The sequence below is a fragment of the Siphateles boraxobius genome, unplaced genomic scaffold, assembly GCF_051911475.1.
Source record: "Siphateles boraxobius isolate OS27281-9 unplaced genomic scaffold, OSU_SipBor_1 7, whole genome shotgun sequence".
Taxonomy (NCBI): Eukaryota; Metazoa; Chordata; class Actinopteri; order Cypriniformes; family Leuciscidae; genus Siphateles; species Siphateles boraxobius.
Genome location: NW_027509197.1, coordinates 32,154,468 through 32,182,367, shown reverse-complemented (window position 1 = coordinate 32,182,367; position 27,900 = coordinate 32,154,468). Strand labels below are relative to the sequence as shown.

The following is a 27,900-nucleotide window of genomic DNA, read 5'->3' as shown; positions in this document are numbered from 1 at the left end:
AATTTTTCAGAAGGATTTTAGATTAATTAAACTGATCAAATGTGACTAAATACTTTTTTTGTAACAATGTAAATTTCAATTAATGCTGTTCTTCTGAACTGTCAATTCATCAAATAACCCTGAAAAAATGTATCAGTTTTCACAAAAATATTAAGCAGCACAACTGTTTTCAACATTGATAACAATAAGAAATGTTTCTTGAGCAACAAATCAGCATATTAGAATGATTTCTGAAGGATCATTTGACACTGAAGACTGGAGTAATGATGCTGAAAATTCTACTTTGCATCACAGGAATTAAATACATTTTTCAAATATTTTAAAATAGAAAACAGATCATTTAAATTGTAAATATATTTTACAATATTACTGTTCTACTGTATTTTTGATCAAGTAAATGCAACCTTGCTGCGAATAAGAGACTTTCAAAAACTTTTTTAAAAATCCTTTGAAAGGTGTACATTCAGCCCGGCATTATCGCAGAATAAACCTGATGCGAAGCTATGGTACATTATTTCATGTTGTTACACAAGTACTTCCCAAACAAATGAATAAATGGATATAAATTACAAATATGAGTCTAAATTATCTGAAAAAAAAGAGACGGCGAAGTGATATGAGAGACTAGCACAGCTTCATATGAAATCGGTTGACTGGGATTGTGGTCATTTCACTAAATAATCAATTAAAATACTGACCAATCAGAATTGAAAAGAGAGCAGTGTAATTAGTCTTCAAATAATTCTCTCTGCATTTATAGCACATGTATATCTTATCCATGAGAATTTTGTGTCTCAAACTATGGATCTAGGTCACTTTTAGCTATTTGGGTGAGGCAATCGCTTACAATGTCACGCATGAAAGAATCCTGTTATCTGATGAAGGAATCAGGACAAGGGTCTCTTGCCCCAGGTTGGTTAAGGTGTATAAATCGAGTAGCTGCAAGAAGCTCAGACGAGATGAGCACCAATACAGCTTTCCGCTGTTTATTGCATGACAAAGGTCTCCAAAAACTCTCATTAAATCGACTCTTTTTGTGTATTAACATAAATGCCAAAGATTCTGAAACAAGAACTACATTGTGCCTCTAGAACAAGATTGTGCAGGTGTTATTAAATTATGTGCTATATTAATTTAGAAATAATCTTGAGTTTGACTTTCCCAATCCCACCTCCTGCTCGGTTTCGTTCTTCTCTCTGATTAAATATAGAAAGATGATAGAAAATAAAGACCTATAGGCTATTTATCAATTTAGAAATAACATCACCTGCTCTTCAGGTATTGTCACTAAACAGGAAAAAAACAAGTATTTAGCAAGCACAACGTCACAGATCATTTACATCCAAAAAGAGATTATTTTGTGTTTAATATACAGTGAGATTTTGGGACAAATTTAACTTTGGTTAGGGCAACTCAGCGCAATGCCACTGTTATAGCAACAAAGCAATTGAATGTCAATTGAGGTTTTTACTTGAGGGCCGACCTGGCATTACATGGGAGTGTTTATTACTTGTCACTTTATCATATCATGCCATTGGGTATCGTAGGCATGCCAATCGCAAACATTTCTGATTCATTTTCAAAACTAGAACTCAAAAGAGAAATAGAGAATTATTGTGATTTCAACTAAAAATTCAATAGAAAACAGGACAAAAGATCATGTACGCTCTCGATGGAAGCACCTGATTGGAATCTGCATAATTTGGTTCCAGGTGCTCCTGCTGACTGCCTTGTTCACACATGTAGGCCAGCATACCTTCAGCTACCACCCTATACCTCAACTCTTGTGCCTGGAGGCAAGTAGTTAGTGCTGTCCAGGTCTCACAAGGCCATCAAAATTCCTGACACCTTCCATTGAGGTCATTTTCCATATCTTAGGGTAGAAGCCATTGGCACCTAGACTGAAAACAAATAAACAAGTCAAGTTAAGTCACCTTTATTCATATATTATTTATATTATTCATACTGATTATTCATAAAATACAATACAGATTGTTTCAAAGCAGCTTTAAAGTGATAAACAGGAAAATAATGATCAATTATGCAAACAGAATTCAACTCTGCTGCAGTAGAGGAGCTCTAAAAAGACAGTAATGTCATTGTACATTGTAAAGTCAGTTCGGTGTTGATTTAGTTACTTTCAATAACTGTGTAAAGATCAACAATTTTGAAATTAGTTCAATTCAGCTATAAAGCAGCTCTGCAGAAAACAGTGATTTCACCATCCAGCTCAGTGCAGCTCTCATCAAATAGTGTCAGTGCAGACAGACAGACAGACAAACAGACAGACAGACAGACAGATGGTTAAAGAAATTAAGGATAATTTAAAGAAAATTATTTTTTTGACAATGTCTCCTATAAAACAATCAACAATGAAATTAGAATAAAATGAAAGTATCAAAGTCAATGCAAGTATGCAAGTAAGGACTTCAAGTCTGACAAGTATGCATAGATTCTCTGACTATTTGTCACCACACAGTGGTTGCAGAAAGAATTGCAGGAGTATCAATTCTTCATTTGTGAACAAACTGGCCTACTTTATCCACAGTGCATTAAAACATCATAGACTTTATTCAGATTAAACAGCCTGTGCTTTAATTGTGAACATGTTTAAACAAATAAGTACTTAGGCAGACAGTTCATAATGAGTCAGCTCAGTCAGACAACCTTGCAGCTGAAGTGATTCCTGACACACACACACACACACACACAAACCCACACACACACACACACACACACACACACACACACACACACACACACACACACACACCAAGCAAGTAGAGACAGTGTAGAGACCTTCAGCATCCAGGCAGCATTCTAAACCTTGTGTGAATTCATTCGTAGCCATTGCCAGGACCATGAAATTGTCTGATATATATGCATCACCTGCCTGTTTTCTTTCAACACACCATAAGAACAGGGTTAATTTTAGGATTTACAGAGGTATTAATATTAAATGATAGCTTGGCTCTACTGTAAATCAGTGAGGCTGTATAGGAATAGACTTGCCAGGCTCAATTTTAAATCATGAGGAAAAAGTGAGGTTGATGTAGGAAAAACAAATAGCTTTGGAAACTGAGAGGTCATGCCAGGTTTCTGCCACTCTGACTTAGTGATACACAGGTAAACACTGTCACGTCAGGAAACCTGCCGTATGTTTTAACTCACCATTGTCTGAAATGAATAAACCAACTGAAGTGACAGCAAAAAAAAACCAACAAACACATTAATAGCCCTTCAAAAAAACTTCAGCATGTCATCTAGATTCTAGGTCCTAGAACATTTTTTCAAACAGCGCAATGAACAATGTAAAAGTCAAACCTGTTCACCTGCAACACAGAAGTGCAAAGAATGAGAGAGAGACTTGCATAGTTTCACAAATAATCATACAGTTTCTGAGGTATTCTGACATCCCTTGAGAATCCTCTGCTAAAGATGTGCTGCTATACACATTCATGTCCATTCATGTTTCAGAAGGCAATCTGAGAAAGTATTTGGAGCCTGGGGTTAACTAATATGCCTTAGGTTTAGAAGTTTTTCAGCTTATTCCAGCCCATAAAACGTCTCAGGTTACGTATGTAACCCTGGTTCCCTGATAGGGAACGAGACGCTGCGTTTGAGACGCGATGAGAACGCTCTGCGTGATTAAGTCGTGAAGCACGTGTAAAATCAGTCCAATGGAAGCCCACTACGACATAGGTGACGTCATAGACCAGGAAACTATATAGCAGCCCTGAAATCAGACCGCGACAGCTTCTGAAAAATCTGAAGCAAGTCGATCAGGGCATGCAGGAAGTATGGCAGGCAAACGCAGCGTCTCGTTCCCTATCAGGGAACCAGGGTTACATACGTAACCTGAGACGTTCCCTTTCAAGGGAACTCGAGCTGCGTTTGAGACGCGATGGGAACCCTATAGCCACTACGCCATAGTGACAAATGCCCGTTCTTTGTGAAGTCCTGCGCACACTAAGAAGCAAGCAACCTCGCACCAGGAGTGGAGAGCTCAAGGTCATAAAACCTGACAAATGTATGCGGAGAGGACCATCCTGCCGCATTACACACGTCAAGAAGGGAAACTCCCGAAATTAAGGCCATGGAGGCCGCCATACTCCGAGTAGAATGGGCCCGCACAGCCATAGGTGAAGGCTGTGCGACCGCTTCATAAGCCAATGAATAGCCTCGACTATCCATTTACTCATCACCTGTTTAGATGCAGGGCATCCTCTCTTGAGTGACCAAAAACAAACAAATAATTGCTCAGATTTACTCCACAGAGCAGCTCTGTAAACGTAGGCATCTAAAGCCCGGACTGGACATAACAGGTTAAGCTGTTCCTGATCTGGGGTATTAAAGGGAGGAGGATCAAAAGGCCTGCCGCACTATTGGGCCCCCAACATTTAGTGGGACCTTAGGAATATAACCCGGTCTAGAGTAGAGGAATGCTTTCACCATACCAGGTGCAAATTCCAGACATGAAGGAGCAACCGACAGAGCATGTAAATCACCAATTCTCTTGATAGACGAAATAGCAAGGAGAAATATAGTCTTTAGAGTGAGGAATTTTTCTGAAACCTCCTCGATGGGCTCGAAGGGAGCCAAAGCCAGACCCTCAAGGACAATGGCCAAATCCCAAGCCGGTGCTCTAGATTGCAGTGCAGGCCTGAGCCTAAATGTACCACGGAGAAAACAAATAATAAGAGGATCTCTCCCTGGAGAAGAAGCCCCGAGAGGGGTGATAAGCAGATGTAGCCGCTACGAACACCTTTAAGGTGGAGGGAGATAATTCAGCAGAGAAACGGTCTTGAGGAAATCGAGAACTGTACCAACCGGGCAGTTAACAAGATTTTAAAAAACGTTCTCCATGCCATGTAGAGAACAGTTTGCATTTCAATGTACATAGTTTTCTCGTGGAAGGAGCTCTGGATTGAAGGACGGGAGAAGAGAGACAGTCGAGAGACCGGATTCTATGAGCTGGGCCCCCTCAGAGGCCAAGCCCACCGTTTCCACAACTCCGTTTAACCCTTATCTATTATGTGCAGGACCCATAGAGAAATATTTGGCAGAAGTTTCCACGCTGCCAGAAATTCCGATAAGGGAACCAGTCTCTGGATTTGATTGAACAATCATTTCGGCGCCCTGAAGCGGCGAACCGGCAGGGAACAACCGAACTGACCGTTCTACAACCCTCCTCAGAGGATTGCACGGGGACGCTGACACCTCGGCGCCCTGAAGCGGCGAACCGTCAGGGAACAACCGAAGTGGCAGCGCTGCGACCCTCCTCAGAGAGTCGCACCCCAGCAGAACTCCCTGGAGCATTGATAACGGGGGGAATGTGTACAGGTGCAGCCTCGGCCAGACCTGCACCATAGCGTCCAGTCCGAGAGGAGCTGGATATGTGAGGGAAAACCATAGCGAAAAGGTCGAGCTGAGCTTGACCAAAGATCTCCCATAGGAGCTCCACCACCACGGGGTGAAGTCTCCATTCCCCGGGCCTCAGCCCCTGCCTCAACAGGATATCTGCTCTGATATACGAGATCGTCAGTGTGTTGTCCGGACCCTCCGCCGAGCGACCACTCATGATCACTTCCGACTTGTGAGGGAAGCATCCGTCGATAGCATAGTGCGTTCTGAACTTGAGTTTCTGAACTCTGCTGTTTAAATCCCTTCTTTGGAACAATGAAGTAACGGCTGTAAAACCCTGACTCTCTGCTGGGAGGAGAAACCCTTTCTATAGCTCCTTTTTGAAGAAGTGTCAGTACTTCCTGCTCCATAACCAGAGCCTGCTGTGAGTCCACTACCGTAGGGAGGACCCCCTGAAATCTGGGCGGACGAGAACCGAGCTGAATTCTGTAACTGGCAGCGCTGCGACCCTCCTCAGAGAGTCGCACCCCAGTGGGCGCCGAGGAGAAACGATTTCTCAAAACCGTCCCTCCTTTTATTTTTTCGACAGGACTTCTTGTCTAAGCTTTATTAGAGATGACGACAGTCCTCTTTTTATTTAGATCTTGCCTACCTCTAACAGCTTAGTTCCTACGACCCTCCTCGGAGGATCGTAGGAAAAAGCAGGCACCTCGGCACCCTGAAACGGCGAACCGGCAGGGAGACCGAACTGACTGCTCTACGACCCTCCTCGGAGGATCGTATGGGGACGCTGACACCTCGGGGTGCCCTGAACGGTGAACCGGCAGGGAACAACCGAACTGGCAGCGCTGCGACCCTCCTCAGAGAGTCGCACCCCAGAGGGCGCCGAGGAGAAACGATTTCTCAAAACCGTCCCTACCCCGGAGGGGACCACACTTAGAAGCCTGATAGCCTCAGCATCAGGTCTTCTTCTTTGCCAGTTTCAGGAACATAGATTGGTGAGGAAGAAACCTCTGGAACGCCGCTGAAAGGTTTAGTTTTCTTGAAAGCGGAGCGTCCAGAAGAACAGACATTTTTATCTTTATTTTTCTTTATTTTTATATCAGAAAAACGTATATATATATATATATATATATATATATATATTCTCGTATAGAGTCAATGCTGACATCCTCACATTCATCTATGTCCTTAAATACTTTACCCACCAGTACTGCCTCATAAAATTTATTTATTATTAAAGATGGCTGGTGGGTAACGTCGGGGTTAAAAATGATGACGCTGACTCGGGAGAGAGAAAGCTCGCAAGCGTCTCTATAATCCAAGCCACTGTCATACCATGATACTTAATACCCATAACATTACTCTAGTTAGACGTTTAGGTATTAAACACATAAAATAGAAACCGGTTTATTCCCAGATCTCGACACCTCAGTGTGGAGATAGGGAAAAGCCAGTAGTCCCCGACGAGGAGGCTGAGATACAGAGTTTTCCTGTTTTTTTAGATACATTTCATCTAATAAACTCTTTTTATTTTCACTCTCATAATGTTCAGCTGTTCAGTAAGTATTTAACTAGCAACAGCATTAGAAAAACCTCCTTTAAAAAGCTCATCTTTACTCAACAGAGTTATGAGCTGCCTATTTATTGAAAAATCAAACATCTGCCTTTTTCTTAATACTTTTATTAGTTTTGTTAACCTTTTCTTAACAAAACACTAATGATACCAATTCCTCGGAACTGGAAATCGCAGCACACTGGATCTGCAGGGGAAAGCTAAGATAGGGCGGGGCCCGTCCCAACCTACGCTGTCAGATCCGTTTGCGAACCTCAAAATGCGAGTCGTCTAGGCAACAGCGGGACCCGCGCAGGGAGCGCCGACCGAACCATTCTCCTCAAAAGAACGATCGGCGAGAGTGGAGCGTCTTCATAGATAGACTCATACAATGCACACAATCAGCCCCCTCGAGGACTGACTGGGCATGTTACACTCCCAAACAAGCAACACAAAGATGATGTGTGTCCCCACCCGTAATATAACGAGGGCAGGGAACAACACACCGTCTATAATCTTGCTTGCTCGCCATAATAAAGATAGATATATTGGGCTTGACAGACAACAATAAATAGACAAGGACAGATATACAGAGAGCGCTTGCTGAAGGTACAGAAGCTGTCACGGTCTGATTTCAGGGCTGCTATATAGTTTCCTGGTCTATGACGTCACCTATGTCGTAGTGGGCTTACATTGGACTGAATTTACACGTGCTTCACGACGTAATCACGCAGAGTGTTCCCATCGCGTCTCAAACGCAGCTCGAGTTCCCTTGAAAGGGAACTTAAAAAGAGTCTATAATCTGATAATTTACACCAATGAAAACCAGCCCACTGAATTATTGTGTCATTTCATACCGCGGCAAACAATATTTCTTTTCTAGAGGAAAATAAACACTATTTCTACACTAACAAATTTTGTGATTATTTAAGCCAATACCATTTACTGATTTACAAAATTTTATTCTTCAATAATTTCGGGGGGAAAATGGCTGACTAATTTCATTACTATTTGATGTACTCTAAATAATATTTTCACAATTTTTGCATAACTGTCACGGTTCATAAATTTATTGATTCCTTCTTGTCTCGTGTTTCTGTTGTTATCTGTGTGGGTGTGTGTGAGTGGGCGTCACCACTCCATTCTGCTGATCAGCGATCCTGCTGATCAGCGCTCCAGCTGATCATTATCCACCCACCAGCTGCAGCTCATCCCATTCCCTATTTATACTCACTGTTTTTGTACTCTCATTGTCAGATCGTTGTTGGATGTCCTTCGTTGTGTGTGGTTATTCCTTTCCTGTCGGCGTGTCAACTCGTGTCTTGTTTCGTGTTCCCTGGGATTATCACTGCCGTGGATTACCTCACTTCACCTGGACCTTCACTTCACTTCACTTCAAGACTCTTCACTTGGGACCCTGACCATCTTGTCCCTGCGCTACCAGTCTTGTTTTGTGTCATCTGACCGTGATCGTTACATTAAAGATTCTTCACTTGCATTATTGCTTCTGTGGTTTTTGCCGTCACAGAACGATCTGACCAGTAATGGAAGCAGCGAGTGAGGTGAGCCCGTTGGAGGATTTCATTAACTCCAGCATTCAGCGCATGGAGACCCAGGAGAGGAACCTTAATGAGACGGGACGCGCTGTCCAAGTACTGGTGGCGCAGGTGTCCGAGCTCACCCAGCAGATACAACAGCTACGAGATCCCACTGCGCCCCCCGCACCGGCCGTTCCCCTCATTCCAGCTGAGGGAGTCTCCCAGTCAGAACCCCGCCTACCCATCCCACAGACCTACGATGGTGAGCCAAGTTTCTGTCGTGCTTTTCTAACACGTTGCTCTATGCACTTTGCCCTGCAGCCTCGCACATTTATCCAGGAGAGTTCGAAGGTGGCTTTTGTGCTCACATTACTGACTGGGAAGGCTGCTCTCTGGGGAACGGCGGTGTGGGAGAACCAGGATCCATGCTGCGCCTCGTTCCAGACACTCTCCGCCGAGATGAAAAGGGTTTTTGACAGGGCGGTTGCCGGGAGAGAGGCGGCTCGGATGCTTGCAGAGTTACGACAGGAGGAAAGATCAGTATCGGATTACTCCATCGAATTTCGAACCCTGGCGGCAGAGTGTCACTGGAACGAGGAGGCGCAGTGGGACATGTTCCTGCATGGGCTGGCTGACCGCGTTCAAAAGGAGATCTACGCCCTGGATCTCCCAACATCTCTCAACGGACTCGTGGATCTGGCCCTTCGTGTGGACGCACGCTTATCGAGAGTGGAACGGAGAGCACCCACGAATCGGGCCAGGGGAGGAGCTGAGAGCCCACGATCCAGCGGCGGGGACGCGGTCAGCCCCGTCTACGATCACGAGCCCATGCAGGTCGGGCGAGCTCGGCTTTCCCGGGAGGAGAAGGAGAGGCGGAGATCCCAAGGACTATGTCTTTACTGTGGGGCCGCGGGACACTTCGCCTACAACTGTCCCGTAAAAGGGCCAAGCCCGACAGTAAGGTTGAGGCTACTGTCGGGTGGGATCTCCGCTGCGAAGTCCTCATCTACATCGACCCTCCTCCCGGTAAGACTAAGATGGTCAGGCAACAATCACGACTGTCAGGCACTGGTGGATTCTGGGGCAGAAGGTAACTTCATGGACCATGGTTTTGCTCTAAGATTTAACATTCCCCTTCTACCACTCACCAGCAGAATAGCAGTTCAGGCACTCAATGGTCAAGATCTTCCTACCATCTCCCTCATCACCGGACCCATCACACTCACCACATCTGGAAACCACACTGAGACATGTTCCTTTTATATCATGAACTCACCACTTGCACCCATCGTTCTCGGACACCCTTGGTTAACTGAACACAACCCCAAGATCGACTGGTTAAAGAAATCTGTGTTAGAATGGAGTGGTAGATGTCATGAGTCCTGTCTTGTGTCTGCCTGTTCGTCTGTTGCTGTCTCTGTGTTTCAGGAGGAGGCAGTGGATTTATCTAACGTGCCCGCGGAGTACTCAGACCTGAAGGAAGTGTTCAGTAAGTCTCGTGCTGCTTCTCTACCTCCTCATCGTCCCTATGACTGTGCTATAGATTTGCTGTCAGGTAAGTCTCCGCCTAAAGGCAAGTTATATTCACTTTCTGTCCCGGAGAGGGAGGCTATGGAGAAATATATTTCTGATTCTCTAGCATCTGGGTTCATCCGTCATTCTTCTTCTCCAGCGGGGGCGGGGTTCTTTTTCGTGGGGAAGAAGGACGGATCTCTGCGACCTTGCATTGATTACCGAGGGTTGAACAACATCACGGTAAAGAATACCTATCCTTTGCCGTTGATGTCTTCAGCCTTCGAGAGGTTGCAGGGAGCGTCTATCTTCACGAAATTGGATCTACGTAATGCTTATCATTTGGTCCGCATTAGAGAGGGGGATGAATGGAAGACTGCTTTTAACACCCCTAGGGGGCACTTTGAATACTTGGTCATGCCTTTCGGGCTGTCCAACTCCCCAGCAGTCTTCCAGGCTCTCGTCAATGACGTGCTGCGAGATATGGTCGATCAGTTCATTTATGTCTACCTGGATGACATATTGATATTTTCATCTTCTCTCCAGGAACACGTGCAGCACGTCCGGCGAGTGCTTCAGAGGCTGCTAGAGAATGGGCTTTTTGTCAAGGCGGAGAAATGCGTTTTTCATGCACAGTCTGTTCCATTTCTAGGATACATTGTGTCGTCTGAGGGAATTCGCATGGATCCCGAGAAGGTTAAGGCTGTGGTAGATTGGCCAATCCCGGATTCCCGTAAGGCCCTACAGAGGTTTCTGGGATTCGCCAATTTTTACCGGCGTTTTATTCGTAATTTCAGCCAACTAGCCTCGCCTCTGATCGCCTTGACCTCCCCCAGAACTGCGTTCAGGTGGTCAGACGCTGCTGAGACAGCGTTTGCCAAACTGAAGGACCGCTTTGTTTCGGCCCCTATCCTGATTACCCCTGATCCATCACGGCAGTTCGTGGTGGAGGTCGACGCGTCAGAGGTGGGGGTAGGAGCGGTGATATCTCAGCATTCTCCCACAGACGACAGAGTTCATCCATGCACGTTTTTATCCCATCGTTTATCCCCTGCCGAACGCAATTATGATATTGGTAACAGGGAGTTGTTGGCAGTCAAGTTAGCGTTGGAGGAATGGCGTCACTGGTTGGAGGGGTCAGGGGTACCCTTTATCGTCTGGACCGACCATAAGAATTTGGAATATATCAGAACTGCCAAAAGATTGAACTCTAGGCAGGCTCGGTGGGCACTTTTTTTCGGACGTTTTGACTTTACTCTCTCGTACCGCCCGGGTTCCAAAAACATCAAACCCGATTCTTTGTCGCGCATTTTTGATCGATCCGAACGCCCGTCTACTCCCGAGTGCATTTTACCGGGGAATCTATTCGTCTCCACACTCGTATGGGAGGTCGAATCGAGGGTCAAGAAGGCCTAAGAAGGGGTAATGCCTCCGCCCGCCTGCCCACCGAACCGTTTATTTGTGCCAGAGGAATTAAGGTCTGACGTTATCCAGTGGGCTCATTGTTCCAACGTGGCTTGCCATCCGGGAGTTAACCGTACTAGTTTTTTAGCCAAGCAACGATTCTGGTGGCCACGTATGGCTCGTGACATCCACAGTTTTGTTTTGGCTTGCTCTGTCTGTGCCACTGGTAAGACTTCCAATCGACCCCCAGATGGGTTCCTTCAACCGCTGCCTGTCCCTTCGAGACCCTGGTCCCATATCGCTCTAGATTTTATCACCGCCCTCCCACCCTCTCAGGGTAACACGGTGGTTTTAACCTTGGTGGACCGATTCTCGAAGGCGACTCACTTTATTCCCTTACCTAAATTACCCTCAGCTAAGGAGACAGCGTTTATAGTCGTAGATCACGTCTTTCGTATTCATGGCCTCCCGACAGACGTGGTCTCCGACAGAGGACCCCAGTTTGTGTCCAAATTTTGGCAAGAGTTTTGTAGATTACTGGGAGCGACTGTTAGTCTGTCCTCAGGGTTTCATCCCCAGAGCAATGGTCAAACCGAGAGAGCCAACCAAGATCTGGAAAGGGTGTTACGATGTTTGGTCTCCAAGAATCCTTCCTCTTGGAGCCAACAACTGTCCATGGTGGAGTACGCCCACAATACGTTACCAGTGTCAGCTACGGGCCTGTCTCCGTTTGAATGTAGTTTAGGATACCAGCCACCTATTTTTCCCAGTCTGGAATCCGAGGTCGCGGTTCCCTCCGCCCACGCCTTTGTCCAGAGGTGTCACCGCACCTGGACTAGAGCCCGTGAGACTCTACTCCGGGTGGGGGAGCGCACCAAGGCCAAGGCCGATCGCCACCGGTCAAAGCCTCCCGTATACGTCGTTGGTCAAAAAGTGTGGCTTTCTACTAAGAACATTCCTCTCCGCTCCGTTTCTAACAAACTTGCTCCCAAATTCATTGGCCCGTTTACTGTCACCAAGATCATTAGTCCGGTGACAGTCCGCCTCAAATAGCCTCCAGTGTACAGGAGGATTCATCCCGCCTTCCATGTATCCAAGATCAAGCCCGTGTTTTATTCTCGGATTAATCCGCCAGTCCCGGTTCCTCCCCCGCCGCGATTCGTAGAAGGGGAACCCACTTATTCGGTAAATCGTATTCTGGACTCAAGGCGGAGGGGACGCGGATTCCAGTACTTGGTGGACTGGGAAGGTTACGGTCAGGAGGAGAGAAGTTGGGTACCGGCTAGAGACATCCTGGATCATTCCCTTATTGATGATTACAATCGACAGGTAAGGGAGTCTGGGAACGCCAGGAGGCGTTCCTAGGAGAAGGGGTACTGTCACGGTTCATAAATTTATTGATTCCTTCTTGTCTCGTGTTTCTGTTGTTATCTGTGTGGGTGTGTGTGAGTGGGCGTCACCACTCCATTCTGCTGATCAGCGATCCTGCTGATCAGCGCTCCAGCTGATCATTATCCACCCACCAGCTGCAGCTCATCCCATTCCCTATTTATACTCACTGTTTTTGTACTCTCATTGTCAGATCGTTGTTGGATGTCCTTCGTTGTGTGTGGTTATTCCTTTCCTGTCGGCGTGTCAACTCGTGTCTTGTTTCGTGTTCCCTGGGATTATCACTGCCGTGGATTACCTCACTTCACCTGGACCTTCACTTCACTTCACTTCAAGACTCTTCACTTGGGACCCTGACCATCTTGTCCCTGCGCTACCAGTCTTGTTTTGTGTCATCTGACCGTGATCGTTACATTAAAGATTCTTCACTTGCATTATTGCTTCTGTGGTTTTTGCCGTCACAATAACCATAAAGTAATGATACAATGATAAAGTAATGATAAAGTAATCATAGTTATGTTCATAAGTAATATTTATCGTGTCTTTTTTTTATCTTTAAAGCTCCAGTAGGTCACTTTTGTAAACAAATATTTGTTAAAACTGTCATTATGTCCTGACAGTAGAATATGAGACAGATAATCTGTGGGAAAAATCCAGCTCCTCTGGCTCCTCCCTTTGGTCCTATTGCCATTTGCAGAAATACACCGCTCCCGGTCAGAAACAACCAATCAGAGCCAGGAGGAATGTCTTAGCAGTGTCAATCACGCTCGTGTACGCGCTGATCACCCCTCTCTTGCACAGCGCGAGCGCGTACCGTCATTCGTGACTCTCCTTTACGAACTCGTTCATCCAAATGAACGAAACTTTTTTCGAGTCATTTCGTTCATTCAACGAACGAAATGACTCGAAAAAAGATTTGTTCATTTTGAACGAGTCTTTTTCGGAGTCATTTCGTTCATTCAACGAACGAAATGACTCGAAAAAAGATTTGTTCATTATGATGAACGAGTTCGAACAGGATTACGAACGTGCATCACAGAACAGAGCAAGGCGAGCATTTGTGCTTATAAAACTTAAAGTTTTGTATCTATTTTTGAAATGACCGATCGTTTCGCTAGATAAGACCTTTATTCATGGTCTGGTATCGTTTAAAGCCCTTTGAAGCTGCACTGAAACTGTCATTTGGTCCTTGAAACGTTTGTGTCCTATTGAAGTCCATTATATGGAGAAAAAGCCTGGAATGTTTTCATCAAAAACCTTCATTTCTTTTCGACTGAAGAAAGAAAGACATGGACATCTTTGGATGACATGGGGGTGAGTAAATTATCAGCAAAAGTTTTTTTAAAAGTGAACTAATCCTTTAACGTTATCTTACTAGCTATTTATAACTTATAGAAAGAGTGCAACGTTATAAAGTTACATGTATTGCAAAATACATAATGATTTGAGGACCAAGTTTGTAGTCAAAGTATGGGCAGGCCATAGTCAATGTATAGCATATTGTTGATGTTTCGTCCCTATTAGTGAATGTTCCATAACTGTTTATAATCCGCCGTCATCGGTGGTCCTGCTTACTAGCCTGCGCGTTCACGGCAGGCTCCGCTGTGGGGGAGGAGCTGTGGAGGGAGGGCTGTAGTGCAGCAGAGAGCAAGGGGGTTGGACCTGTAAGTTGTGCTTGTTCAAATTTTCAGGCTAAGTCAACATTTTCTCAAAACTCCCTACTGCAACTTTAATTTTTTTAATTATTTTTTTTAATTTATCTACGATGACATCAAAACTTTGTCCAAAGTGTCAATATTTTGTGTGAGCACAATTGTTAATTAGCACTGCCTTAATCCTCCTAGGCATGGAGTTCACCAGAGCTGCACAGGTTTTTGCTGGAATCCTCTTCCACTCCTCCATAATGACATCACAGAGATGCTGAATGTTGGACACATGGCGCTTCTCCACCTTTGCTCGAGGATGCTCCACAGGTGCTCAATAGGGTTCAGGTTTGGATACATACTTGGCCACTCCATCACCCTCACCTTCAGCTTTCTCTGCAAGGCAGTTGTCATCTGGGCGGTGTGTTTGGGGTCGTTATGTCGTACGCCCCAGTCTCTGAACGGAGGGCATCATGTTCTGCTTCAGAATATCGCAGTACATGTTGGAATCCATGTTTCCCTCAATGAAGCTCAGCTCTCCAGTACCAGCAGCACTCCTGCAGCCCCGGACCATGATGCTACCACCACCGTGCTCGACTGTAGGCAAGACACAATTTTCTTGGTACTCCTCACCAGGGTGTCGCCACACATGCTGGACACCATCTGAGCCAAACAAGTTTATCTTAGTCTCATCAGACCACAGGACATGGTTTCAGTTATTCATGCTCTTGGATGGGTTGCATGTCAGCAAATTGTTTGCGGGCTTTCTTGTGAGCCAGCTTCAAAAGAGGCTTCCCTCTGGGACGATGGCCATGCAAACCGACGTGTTGCAGTGTGAGGGGTATGGTCTGAGCACTGACAAGCTGACCTTCCGCTTCTGCGACCTCTAAAGCAATGCTGGCAGCACTCATGCGTCTGTTTTTTGAACCCAGCTTCTGCACCTGATGCACAACACGAGGACTCAACTTCTTTGATTGACCCTTCCCAGGCCAAGTGGAACCCATCTTGAAAAACCTCTGTATGACCCTGGCCACTGTACTGTAACTCAGTTTCAGGGTGTTGCCAATCTTCTTATAGCCTAGGCCATCTTTGTGGAGAGCAACAATTCTAATTCTCAAATCCTTAGAGTTCATTGCCATGAGGTGCCATGTTGAACATTCAGTGGTCAGTATGAGAGAATTGGACAAAGCACAAATTTTAACTGCTCTAATACAAGATACACAAATTTGTATGGTCCTGTCAAAATGTTCCTGTCAAAATGTTCCCTGTTCCTTTCAAGCAGACAAAAACATGAACATGATGAATAGGACATGGTTGAATGGGGCATGGTTAAACGACGTACAGCTATTATCACTTAGGATGTACTCACTTTTGTTGCCAGCTATTTTGACAATAATAGCTGTATGTTGAGTTATTTTACAACATTGTGAGTAGAAATGTTTTACACTTTTTGACACCTCTTTGTCTCTGTGCCTCTATCTATCATATGCTTGGTTACCACAGATAAACCAATGTTTTCTAAGAAAAGGAGATATCACTTGTCGGACCAGTGGCCACCTTTGTAAACATATGGCTAGAAATATGGTTGGATAGTTCTGGCAGGCAAGCAGCCAAGATCTTACAACATGTCTGAGCCAGTCAGAAGAAAGACTCTTATAAAACAATGATGACACTTTCCTAAATTAGACTACCTCTACTCAGATACAAAAGAACTTTATGACAATTTCAGCTCAGTTTGATAACCAGCAAACAGATTAATCTGATTATTATGGGAAAGAAACATTATAGGCGGACTTATATTTTAATACTTTGGTAGAATCATGAGGTAAAACGAAAAGGTTTCAGACAAAATTGTTAAAACGGCATCTAAAATAAGATAACTGGATAATGACAGCTGTTCTCCTGCCAGCAGAGGGAAGGAGCGAGCCATTTAGTGCTCTCCAGAGATGCACTTTCAAATTTTCACTTTCAGATGCACTTAACAGTTACTGTTGTCCACCTGCCAGTTTTGTGTTCTACGTGCAACACAAATGCTCCAGACATAAAAGCTGCTGTCAGTTAATGAAGATTTGACGGATTCAATTGGACTCTTGTCATATCAATAATAATACGAATTTTCACTTTCATGGACACCGGCATTTTTGATATTACTTTGGTCACTGTTAATGTGGTTACTAGTAAGAGAATATGGGCTTGACTGGTTGTTTGAACGGGACGTTTCCAGACTCACACCTGTAAGTAAATGCAGTTGTCAATCCCAAAAATTTGTAGCCTTTTTTCCTTCCAAGAAAACGGACCACATATACATGTCTCAAGAATTAGAATTTCAAACTCTTTCCCCCTCATACACCTACATCTTGCAGCAAATCATATTACTATATAACTCAACTAAAGCTTTTACCCAAACTTCCAGTTTCGACAGAAAATGTCGACACGGAAGGCAACTGGGGTCATCTTGCTCTTTCACTGGGTCTTTATCAGCAAATCATAGCTATTAACAGACTCTCAGTGTTGTTTTTACAATTATTCCTTTAGCAGAGTCAACAAGTTGCAACAGGTTGCAACACAAAGAAACGATGCACTTGCTAATATCTTCTTTAGCAGCTGGGGGAATTTTCAAAAGTTTCAAAAACAGGACCGCTAATCCCTGCAGGTTTTCACAAAGTGGCTTGAACAAAACGTTTCATTGCCAGGATGCTGGTTTCAGGGTAAGATCAGATTACTTCCAATGGCTGAAATCAGAGGAGACAGCGTTGAGCCTGTGAGACGTGAGACTCTAAACAGCTGAGGGGTCACTGCTCTCTGTGTTCACCCTCACACATTCATAAGCCTTATCACACGTGCACGCAGCACCCCGCTGGTTCTTTTCTGTGAACGTTTCGTTTTTAGATGTTTTCCACAGAGGTATTTCACAGTTGCTGCGCTTAATTAAGGACACTTTGCTGTACCTTCTCTGACAATGAAATGCATAATGCAATTCAAAATTACACCATCGGCTATGTCAGTAGTGTCAGATCACAGCTGACAGCAGACACAGCGCCATTTACATTATATGTTGTTGTCGTTGTTTTTAAACAGAGTACGTCTGATCAGCATACTTGTCTAAATCATTTGCAGGGCTACATTTCTACTAAGGCTGATGACAGATCCCATAAAATTATGACCATTACCAGGAATCCTCTGCGGTTTCTGAATGCCTTCTGAATGGTGACTACGCTGACACTGCTGCCATAAACAAAAGGTTCTGAACATTTAACTAAATGCTGAAAGTTTTCAGGAGGCCAGAAGGCTGCTGCCCTTCTCCTTAGATTTTATTGCAAGGTCTCAAGTAAGTCAAGCAATCTGCCCAGGACGAGCAATCCACCCTATCTTTAGCCACTGCGAGCAAGTGAATGGAGAGCCTGACTTATCTTCACTGCTGTCATCGAGGCTGCCAGTATTTTTAGGGGACAGCAGCAGCTGCAAAAGCATTTAACAGTCTTCTACGAACAATAACACTAGGGGTGTCTCAGGACTAAACGCCACAGAGATTGTGGGATCGCTGGAGTGTTCAAAGGAAAGCTGTCTGATAAGGCTAAAACCTTCTTAAAAGGGGCACTTAAAAGCCTTGGCAAAATGGGCAGGGGACACTGACTAGATGTTAATGAGGAGAACATACCGCAACAAACTTACCGAAGTGGAAAAGGATTATTCTGTAAAAAAAAAAAAAAAAACTAGAGCTGGAAGTGAGGGCCAGTGAAGCAGGAGAAGCTGGTTGCTGCGGAATGTATATTGACATTTGTCTCTGAGGACTGAAGAGAGGTAGGATATGTTAATGTTACAAAGTGCAGTTTCCCTGAGGTCAAAGGTCAGTCTAATTAAATTAGGGGCACAAACAGGAGGTTAATCTCCTTTTAAAGTCCTATGGGAAATTCCTGATCTAGATTGTTGATGTTATACATTTAAACCTTTAACAGTTGGAAATATAATAAGAGTACCTGCTTTTCCTTTACTTTTGATGTGTTCTCCAACGTTGTTCTCCAACCTGTTTTCTAGAGTGTTAGTAGAGTATTGGTAGACTGGTAGGGTTAGGGTTAGAATAAGTTGACATGTAGTTGCAAAGTTATAGTCAGTAGAATGTCTGTTGGAGGACCATCACAATAAATAGTTAGCAGATATCAAGCAGACAGTCTACTAAAACTCTCATGGGAGTTAGTTGATATGTAGTTACAAAGTTACTTATAGTCAGTAGAATGTCTGTTGGAGGGTCATCACAAAGTGTTAAAATAAAATTAAGCAGAATAATACTCTAATGGGAGTTAGTGGGCATGCAATGTTAATTATAGTCAACATAATGTTCAAAAGGGACCATCAAAATAAAGGGTTACCAGTAGTTTATGTGTTACATAAATCTTGTTTTGTTGTATTGTTTGTAGCGTAGCACACTTATATGTGTAGCATGATGAATAACTAGCAGACGTTTAAGGTTCTGAGGAGGATACTTATAACCGGATCGTTTTCCTGAAGTTAGCAGTGCGTCATAGATTCCAAAGACTAGCGATTCATGTGCTATGCCATCCTAAAACAGATAAACCAGCCCTTGCGAATAAACATCCCCCTGTACACCCCAGAAGCCAAACTTGCAGCATGATTGAAACTGAGAAGCCACACATTAAAAAAAAATCAATCATGAGGTTATATTAAACCAACATGATCTGGATTACTTCATTTGCAACAGATATTTTCAGAGTACTATTAAGATATCACTTAATAGTACAGAGCAAGTGTTTCTTTCCTGAAACGAATGACAAACAAACTAATTTTGACAATGACATTTAACAGCTAAATTCGTAACTGCATTTGCTAGACGGCGTGTGAGAGGCATAGCATATTTAGACTGAGAGCTCCCCATGGGGTGTGTTCTGCGTGAGTGTGCGAGACCTGTGTTGTATGTGCACGCGTGTTCTGTGGTGTGCTTTGTGATACCTGACACATGCCCTCTCACAGGTCTTTATTTAGGGCAGACTATATAAAGCACTTTCCCATTGAAATACAGCACCAGCTGTGTTAGTTATGTGTTGTGGCCGCTGTTGCAATAGGGCTAAAAAACAGTACACCTCTTGAGCTCTTCTCACAAGGCATAATTTCTAAGGAAGTTCTGGGCATCAAGTACTCTAGTGTAATAGTATCCCTGCTCTCTGGGGAGAGCCCACACTATTAAATCGCACTAGTGCACATACCAACACCCAAACTCAACCATTAATTTTTAATCAGTCTGTATACTTCAGCGGATTGTTGAAGATTTGAGAAATAGCTAATGCAGTCTTCCAAAATTATTGGGACATGAAAAGTTTGGTTATTATTTTTTCTCTTTTTCCGAGAAGATATGAGAGAAAAAATACTGTAAACAAACAATTGTTGATATGACAGGTTAAAGTGTTTGCAACAATTTAAGCATTTTCTTTATCAGTACTTCAACCTCGAAGATGTACTTCATATTCACAACCTGAATAATGATAATTCAGATAATTACTTTTTTTATCCAGAAAATATGTGGTAGTTATTTTAACGATTCACAGGCAGAGCACAATTGTGAGTTAATTGTGTCCTCATCAGGACAATTGTTTCCCATCTGTGTAAATTGGGATCGTCCGCGATGCAGGATTTCAATGTATGCCAATATATTAGGCATAATGCAGTTGAATACATAAACTTCAGTAGTTTTTATATGCTACAAGCAAATTTATGCATCACAAAATTACAATACAGCCTAAAAAAAAGTGCACCACTAGCATTGCCACTGGTTTAGAAAAAGAGTCACTTTTTAGGGAAATCATCCTACAAATTGGCTTATTTATAGCTATCTTTGCTTATTAAGCTGGCGTAGGAGAAAGCAGCATAAAAAAACAAGTTAAAAATATTTTCACTAACCACTCACAAACATTATTTTCTCAAAAATACAAACTTTTACATGCATGCTGCACACGTTATAGAAAAGTTTGTGTTGATTACAGTATAATCAGACTTTAGCCATGAAAATGTTATAATTAACAGAAATAAGCAAAAATGTCTAGCCATATCAAAACACCTCCAGGGCCCAGAAAACACCACAGACCCCAGGGGGTTAGCTCAGTCTTTTTGCCACTTGTGGGCGTAACTGCAGTCACTCCGGCCAACGGTGACGTCACGTGCATTCCCTCTATACGCATGCGTTCTGTATCTGTCCCGTATTCCACTCCGAGAAATCTGGTCACCCTAGTTAGTCAGGTGTTCCTTGTTGAAAGTTTTAACTAACAGTGAACTATATTACTTTTGTAAATGATGGAAAAAAAGTAAAACGCCAATTGTAATTTTGCTTAAAAAATATAATAATTATGATATTTATATAATATCAATCAACTTATATTTACCTGTAATGAGTTGACATTGGAAGAGGTGCGTCCACGATCACGATGGCAACAAACAACTCTGGAGCAAAACAGAGCAGTAAAATGAATTCTATTTCAATAAAATGAATGTACAACAGAGCTTAACATACAGTAAAGCTAAGTTTGATTTAGACAAGTAATTTGTTAGATACAAAGCTTCCCATGTGCAGTTTAATAAACAAACAGCATTCTGCAAAAAACAAACTAACATGGAAATTGCTGAAATACAAGTTCTGCAGATTTACTAAATTAATTAAATGATTTCCTGTTTGACTGACTATTTAGGTATTGGTGGCCTTTAGACTGTTTTTATTCGATAAGACTGTATTTACCAGGGTTTAGTGGAATTCAAAATTTAAGAAATGACTACATCTAACTACATCTACATGTCTAAGGCCTATAAACTTCACATTTTAAAGCTTTTAAAATAGTCTTTCAAAACTATCAAACAAGTTACAAATTCATTATAATTGCTCTTTATATTCAAATTCAATACTGTTTGCTACCTCAATTCAAATTCAGGATCTGAACTGGAATTTTGAATGGTGCACAACCTTGGTATTTACATGCAGTACTATATACATGTATGAAATGGCCGGTTATTATCAAATCATATATTAAATGTATTTTTTTTTTTTTTGCTATGATTTAGAGTCTTACTTGATAAACTGGACAACACAATTCTTTTAGAGTAATAAAGAGACTGAATGCCCGTAGCCTGTCCCTCTGAGTGGAGGTTGGCAAGTGAGCAGGGATGGATGTGTTTGGTGGAGCGCCACGGTTCCTGGCCTACCCTCGTCCTGTGGTTGTACAGAGTGGCACAGATGCAGTTCTGAAATGCCAGATCAGTGGGGATCCCAGACCAGCAGTTATATGGGAGAGAAACAATGAGAAGATTCACCCAGAGAGCAGATACCGGGTGTTTGAGGATGGCAATGTCTACAACCTTATTATAACTTCTGTTACAATGGAGGACAGTGGACAATACATCTGTAAGGCCAAGAACAGCATTGGAGAGACGTACGCAGCAGCCACTTTGAAAGTAGAAGGTGAAGCACAGGAGATGGAATTTCGGGAGGAAAACAAGCCACGTTTTCTTATCAAGCCCCTCTCGACTAGGGTTGGACGAGGAGAGGATGCAATGTTCTCCTGTAAGCTATGGGGAAACCCTCGACCTGAAGTGATGTGGGAGAAGGATGGCAAGAAGTTGAATGAGATCTTTGAGAGCACACATTTCACCATCAGCTATCAGGATGGAGGGTGGTTCCAGCTAAAGATTTTCAAGACAAGAGCACCAGACGGAGGGGTGTACACATGTAAGGCCAGAAATGAATTTGGAGAGAGTCTGGCAGGGGCTGTGCTGTTGGTGGATGCAGGACCAGGACACGAAGATGAAGGGAACCGTAATGGATACACTAATGGCCACTGGAAAGCACATCAGGGAAAACAGAGGAGTGGTAGGCAAGTTGCAACAAGGCTGAAAGATGACCCACTACCAAACTCAGCCAAAGTGAAAATGTTTGCAGTGACAGAAGGGAAACATGCAAAGTTTCGTTGCTATGTAACTGGGAAGCCAAAACCAGAAATATTATGGAGGAAAGATGGGAGACTTATCTTGTCTGGGAGACGGTATCTCCTTTATGAAGACAGAGAGGGTTACTTCACACTTAAAGTTCTCTACTGCAAACAACAGGACAATGGAGTTTATGTCTGTTCTGCTTCAAACACTGCAGGCCAAACCCTGAGTGCTGTACACCTTATTGTCAAAGGTAAGAGTCACCTCATTTGGAATACGATAAATACAGTACAGTACAAATTCAATACAATTTTATGGTTTTACCACCTGATATATAACATTAGTATATCCTGTACTATACTTTATCCGGCCTGTACAATTAATAAGCCAGTTGCCAGCGGTTGTGTCAAGCATTTGGTTCCCTAATCAACAGTAACTTTTATGATGATTCAGTGGTAGGAAATGCATCAAGGGAGCTTTTAAATTACCTGACCAGGCCAAACTCATTAACATGAAATAGATTCCATCCAGTCCTATATCTGCAAAATCACTTAAGCTTTGAAAGGCCTGAGGCCCACACATGTGATTGAAATCTCTGGAGGCAAGCTCATATTTCTCACATGGACCATCAAAGAGTCAAAACTGATTGCTTTGCATGACTATATTGTAACAGAGCCAGGCAAAACCATAAAGCTCAAAAGGGTTTCGACTCACCAAGGCTAAATTGAAGGTATGACTACTAAAGCAAGCACGAACAAGACAAAAAAATACATCAATAATGTCAAGGATGTGGCATCAAGACATAACCTAAAAAAAAAGCTAGGTACACTGCAAAAAATAACTTAATGGGATTTTTTAAGTATATTTGAGAAGCAAGACTGATCAAATCTTAAGACTTTTTAAATCATAAGTTTTCATAAATGTTATCTTGAATGTGAGCCTTACTGCACTGGCAGGTTTTTTTGTTTTGTTTATACTTAAAATCACTGAACACCACAAAATACCCTCCAATTAAAGATACATTCTCTGAAAACTAGTCTAAATATCTTTAAGCAGGGTTGTTTCTCAAATAAATTTGTGTTTCAAGAATTTTTAGATATTTTAAATTGAAAAAATAGACAAAAATACAGTACAAACAGTACTTTCCAAAATATAATAGTATAATAATACAAAAGCAACATAATTACTGATTGCAGATTACCTCAAAGCCACTACTGGACAAAAAAAAAGCAGTATCATCTAGATTACTTTCAATTTCCATGTGTAACAGAGGCCAGCTAGTAAGGAAACACCAGTTTGAATCCCGCTCAGAGTGGTGCATGTAGAATCGGAGGGGTTACACATGCATGTATATCCATGCTGATTGAGGCTAGAGTATGCTGGTGTTGTTAAAAAAGGTTAACATGCAGTTCACCAGAAAAACGTGCTTTTCGACCAGCATGGTTTGTCTGGTGAAGCTGTTCTATCAAGGAAATCTTGCTGGCTAAGCTTGTTAAAAAGCATGCTGGGGACACCAGCAAATCCGTATCCAAAACACTACATGTCCTGGTTATTGTCAGTGGGGTAAGTATTGTGTGCAATGTATCTCTGAGGGAATGCAGATCTATCCATTACAGACATAATGAAAACTTATAAAACTCTCCTTTTTGGGTTCCCTCCTTCTTGTAACAGAGCCACCTGTTCGATTTAAGCAGCCACTCAACGACTTGCAAGTATGGGAGAGAGACTTGGCTGTTCTTGAGTGTGAAGTTCCTGAGGACTCTGTTCCAATCACATGGTACTTAGAAGACAGACGACTACAGCCTGGAGCCAAATATGGGATGGAAGAGTGGGGGACAAAGCGTCGACTGACAATTCGTGATATTGGAGTTGATGACGATGGGATTTATCTATGTGAGATGGCTGATGGGGGTAGAAGCATTGCAGAGGTAGCAGTCAAAGGTAAAACAAAAGTTATATTTATTTGCCATCATCTGTCTGGGAAAAACAAATTCATCTGATTAGCATTTGCAGTTGTATAACTTAAGTGACTCTCTTGAAGGCACTATAGTAAGAAAACTGCCACGAAAAGTTGATGTCCTGGAGGGGGAAAATGCAGCCTTCTGTGTGGAGGTGGAGGAGGAGGAAATGGACATTCATTGGTACAAAGATGGAACAGAGCTAAGGGAGACCCATCAGACCATTCTCAAATCTTTTGGAAGGACACACATTTTGGTCTTTGTAAACACCACACCACAAGACTCTGGTTTGGTCATGTTCTATGTGGGTAGATCAAAAACTTCATCTCAGCTAAGGGTGAAAGGTATGACAACTTTTCTTTGGATTTATTAATATGTAAACACTTGTATTCCAGAATGTCCAAATGTATTAATTTTTTTTTAACAAACCTCTTCTTCTCTTCTGCTAATTTCAGCGGCAAGGCACTGTCCACCAAGCTGTCCAATTGGGGTACAGATAAACACAGAACGAGCGAATGCAGCTCTTCTTTCGTGGCTTCCAGCACAAGACTCTCGAAAGAATCCACCTTCAGGGTACATAATTGAGAGACAAGAGGTTGGCTCACAAGAGTGGCTGCAATGTTTGACTACAGACTCTGCAACCTCAGTGGAGATTCTTGGCGACAGTGTTCCATGCGAGGCAGACTACAGATTTCGGATATGCAGTGTCAACAAATATGGAAGGAGTGGAAATGTAGAGTTCCCTCGAGCAGTTCACCTTGGTAAGCTCCTTTATAAGGCTGTCCATTGCATACATATAAAGAAAACACTAACAAATCTCATTCTTTCTAGTTCCAGTTGCCAGAATCCAAGCACCTCTACAAGATGCTTTAGTACCGGAGGGCCAGGATGCCTGTTTTACCATTGAGCTCTCTGCCTCAGTCATAGGCACTTGGTTTCTAAATGGAAATCAGCTTCAAGACGATGACCGTTTCTCAATAAGGCGTTCACGTACACACCAGTCCCTACGCATTCGCGGGGTACGAGACACAGACAATGGAGCAGAGATCACCTTCATTGCTTACGGAATTCGAGATTCTGCTGCTTTGTATATACAAGGTGAATACTTAACTTTGATTTCCTTGAACTGAGATATATTTATGAGGATATTAACAATTGTTGTGTTGTACTGGCTTTTATATTTCTCTTAATCAGCTCCACTGGTAAAGTTCACTCCACTTTCTGAAATGGATCGAAACAAATTTGTGGAGGTTGGCAACCCTATAGTACTCTACTGTGAGCTGTCAGACCCTGAGGCTCCAGTTCGTTGGTATAAGAATGGTGTTGAACTTAAATCAATGGAAGGTCTGCATATCCAATCAGAAGGAACAATGAGGAGGATTGTCATCCAATCAGCGGATTTTTCCCACTCAGGAGTGTACAGCTGCGACGCTATTGATGACGTTATCAGGTTTAATGTGGAGGTTGAGGGTGAGTCATTTTTGTTTTTATTACTCCTTTTAAAATCAACTGAATATATTCAATAAAAGAATCTTGCACTTGCAAGTCTCTAAAGTTTACTAAATAATGCTGAATGAAAACACATATAGCCCCACCAGTGAGGTTCTCAGTTCTTCCGGAGGGTGAGAGGAACAAATCTATTGAAGCAGGCTCAACAATAGCACTGCAATGTGAGCTCTCAGATCCACTCGCCCAGGTTTCCTGGTACAAAGATGGTGTGAAACTACTGCCACAAAGTGGACTAGACTTCAATTCTGAGGGCACAAAGAGGGAACTGTTTGTCCAATCAGCTGAATTTTACCACTCAGGGGTGTATAGCTGCAAGACAAGGGGTGATGCTGTCCACTTCAATGTGGATGTTAAAGGTGATTTATATTTTTACAAGTGAATTAAGTTACATTTTCATTTTGCCAGACAACTAACAAATGGCAAGACAATGGCAATGTTTATTAAGACTGTACATATGTTAAAATATATTTCAAATTAAATGTAAAAAATGAGTACTAAAATCATAAAGTGAGACTTAAAACACTCTAAAATATCCATAGCCCCACCTGTGAGGTTCTCAGCTGTCCCAGAGGTTAAGCGGAGAAAGTGCATTGAAGCAGGCTGCCCCATTATTCTGCAGTGCGAGATTTCAGACTCTACTGCACAGGTCCAGTGGTACAAAGATGGGGATCAGCTCCTTGTAGAATCTGGAGTAGACATCAAATCAGAAGACTGCATGAGAACACTCAGTATTCAGTCAGCAAACCCATCTCATGCCGGTGTGTACAGCTGCACAACAAAGGATGATGTAATCAAGTTTCATGTGGAGATAAGAGGTGATCTGCCATCTTTATTCCTGACTTACAAATTAACTCTATGTCTTCTTGCAATTATGCCAATAACAATCACTGCTTTCTGTGTTGCCCTTATGTCACATTCTTTAGAAAAATTTCAAAGATTTTATGCTGTACATTACCTCTGTCTCCTTTTTTTCTGCTTTAGTTTTACAATTTTGGATTATCTTTTCAGTCATGATGTTCTTGTATATTCAGTTGTTACAGCACATGTTATCTTAAAGCAATAGGTCCTTTAATCTGGGTAATTTCTTGTAATTCTTGATGATTCCTATACGAACCATCGTCTGTAGCTGAACCAGTCAGATTCTCAGCAGTTCCGGAAGCTGAGAAGAATATATGTACTGAAGCTGGTGGCCACTTTGAACTCCACTGTAAGGTCTCAGATCCTACAGTCCATGTCCGCTGGTTCCACAACAATACACAGCTTCAGCCAGAGACTGGTTTGGATATTCAGTCAGAGGGAGATGCAAGGACACTGGTAGTCAATCCAGCTGAGCCTAGTCATTCTGGATTGTACCGCTGTGAAACATCTGATGACTCTGTCCAGTTCACTGTGGATATCAAAGGTGATTTGTGACTTTTTGAGAAACTTGTACATCCAGTAACACATTTGCAAAACTAGATGCACACTAACAATTCAAGCTTTTTTGTTGTCTGCGTCTCTTAGCATCGCTGTTATGGACATGCCTCTCACCATGCATCACACTTATGGGCAGTGATTTGATACAGATGTTACATGTTTTGCATTACTTTATTTAACTTGCTTCTTGGCAGATGGTCTGAGAAATCACAGATTAGGCAGTCTAGATAACTTTTTAATAAAGGATATTAATTCTGTATATTCTTTAATAATGCAACGGATCACCTTTAGACCCACCGTTGATGTTCTCAACATTACCAGACACTGTGAAGAACCAGCTGGTTGAAGCAGACTACCCCACTGATATGCACGGTGAGATCGCAGATCCAAATGCCAATGTGTATTGTTACAAGGATGATGTAGAGCTTGTCTCAAAAAGTCAGCCTCATAGCAAATTGGAGTGTACCAGGAGGACGTTGGCTGTCAAGACAGCACAGCCCTCTAACTCTGGATGGTACGACTGTGTGAGAACGGGCGATGTCATCCAGTTTAATGTACAAGACCAAGGTGATTTTCAAATATTTGCTTCTAATCTTCTTAATGTTTTTGTGTGACAACTAACAATTGTGTGCTCTTCGTAGCTTTTTTATTCTCTTTAATGTATTCTGACTGTTACTTGTACATGCCCT

General features: G+C 42.7%; 1 protein-coding gene and 1 long non-coding RNA gene across 24 annotated transcripts in view; one reads left to right on the top strand and one right to left on the bottom strand.

The window, feature by feature from the left end:
* Nucleotides 1–1,792: 1,792 nt before the first annotated feature.
* LOC143723503 (uncharacterized) lies at nucleotides 1,793–26,412 on the bottom strand. Of its 2 annotated transcripts, none has more exons than XR_013197134.1 (3): nucleotides 26,341–26,412; nucleotides 20,795–20,852; nucleotides 1,793–1,901 (listed from the first exon to the last, which is right to left on the bottom strand). It is a non-coding gene; the product is annotated as an uncharacterized LOC143723503 (long non-coding RNA). The 2 variants fall into 2 exon arrangements; XR_013197135.1 differs by lacking the exon at nucleotides 26,341–26,412 and adding an exon at nucleotides 24,716–24,790.
* Nucleotides 17,841–27,900, top strand: part of obsl1b (obscurin like cytoskeletal adaptor 1b) — a 31,337-nt gene continuing 21,277 nt past the window's right edge. For 9 of the 22 annotated variants that reach the window (XM_077215934.1, XM_077215932.1, XM_077215929.1 and 6 more), the window contains exons 1-10: nucleotides 17,875–18,206; nucleotides 21,465–22,581; nucleotides 24,000–24,269; nucleotides 24,370–24,630; nucleotides 24,742–25,047; nucleotides 25,118–25,384; nucleotides 25,481–25,756; nucleotides 25,876–26,151; nucleotides 26,335–26,610; nucleotides 26,922–27,197. In XM_077215934.1, the coding sequence (XP_077072049.1) occupies nucleotides 21,567–22,581; nucleotides 24,000–24,269; nucleotides 24,370–24,630; nucleotides 24,742–25,047; nucleotides 25,118–25,384; nucleotides 25,481–25,756; nucleotides 25,876–26,151; nucleotides 26,335–26,610; nucleotides 26,922–27,197 (3,223 nt within the window). In that variant the 5' untranslated portion in view covers nucleotides 17,875–18,206; nucleotides 21,465–21,566. Of the gene's footprint in view, nucleotides 18,207–21,464; nucleotides 22,582–23,999; nucleotides 24,270–24,369; nucleotides 24,631–24,741; nucleotides 25,048–25,117; nucleotides 25,385–25,480; nucleotides 25,757–25,875; nucleotides 26,152–26,334; nucleotides 26,611–26,921; nucleotides 27,198–27,502; nucleotides 27,779–27,900 lie in introns of all 22 variants that reach the window. The other 13 variants (XM_077215931.1, XM_077215920.1, XM_077215912.1 and 10 more) reach the window with 4 other exon arrangements.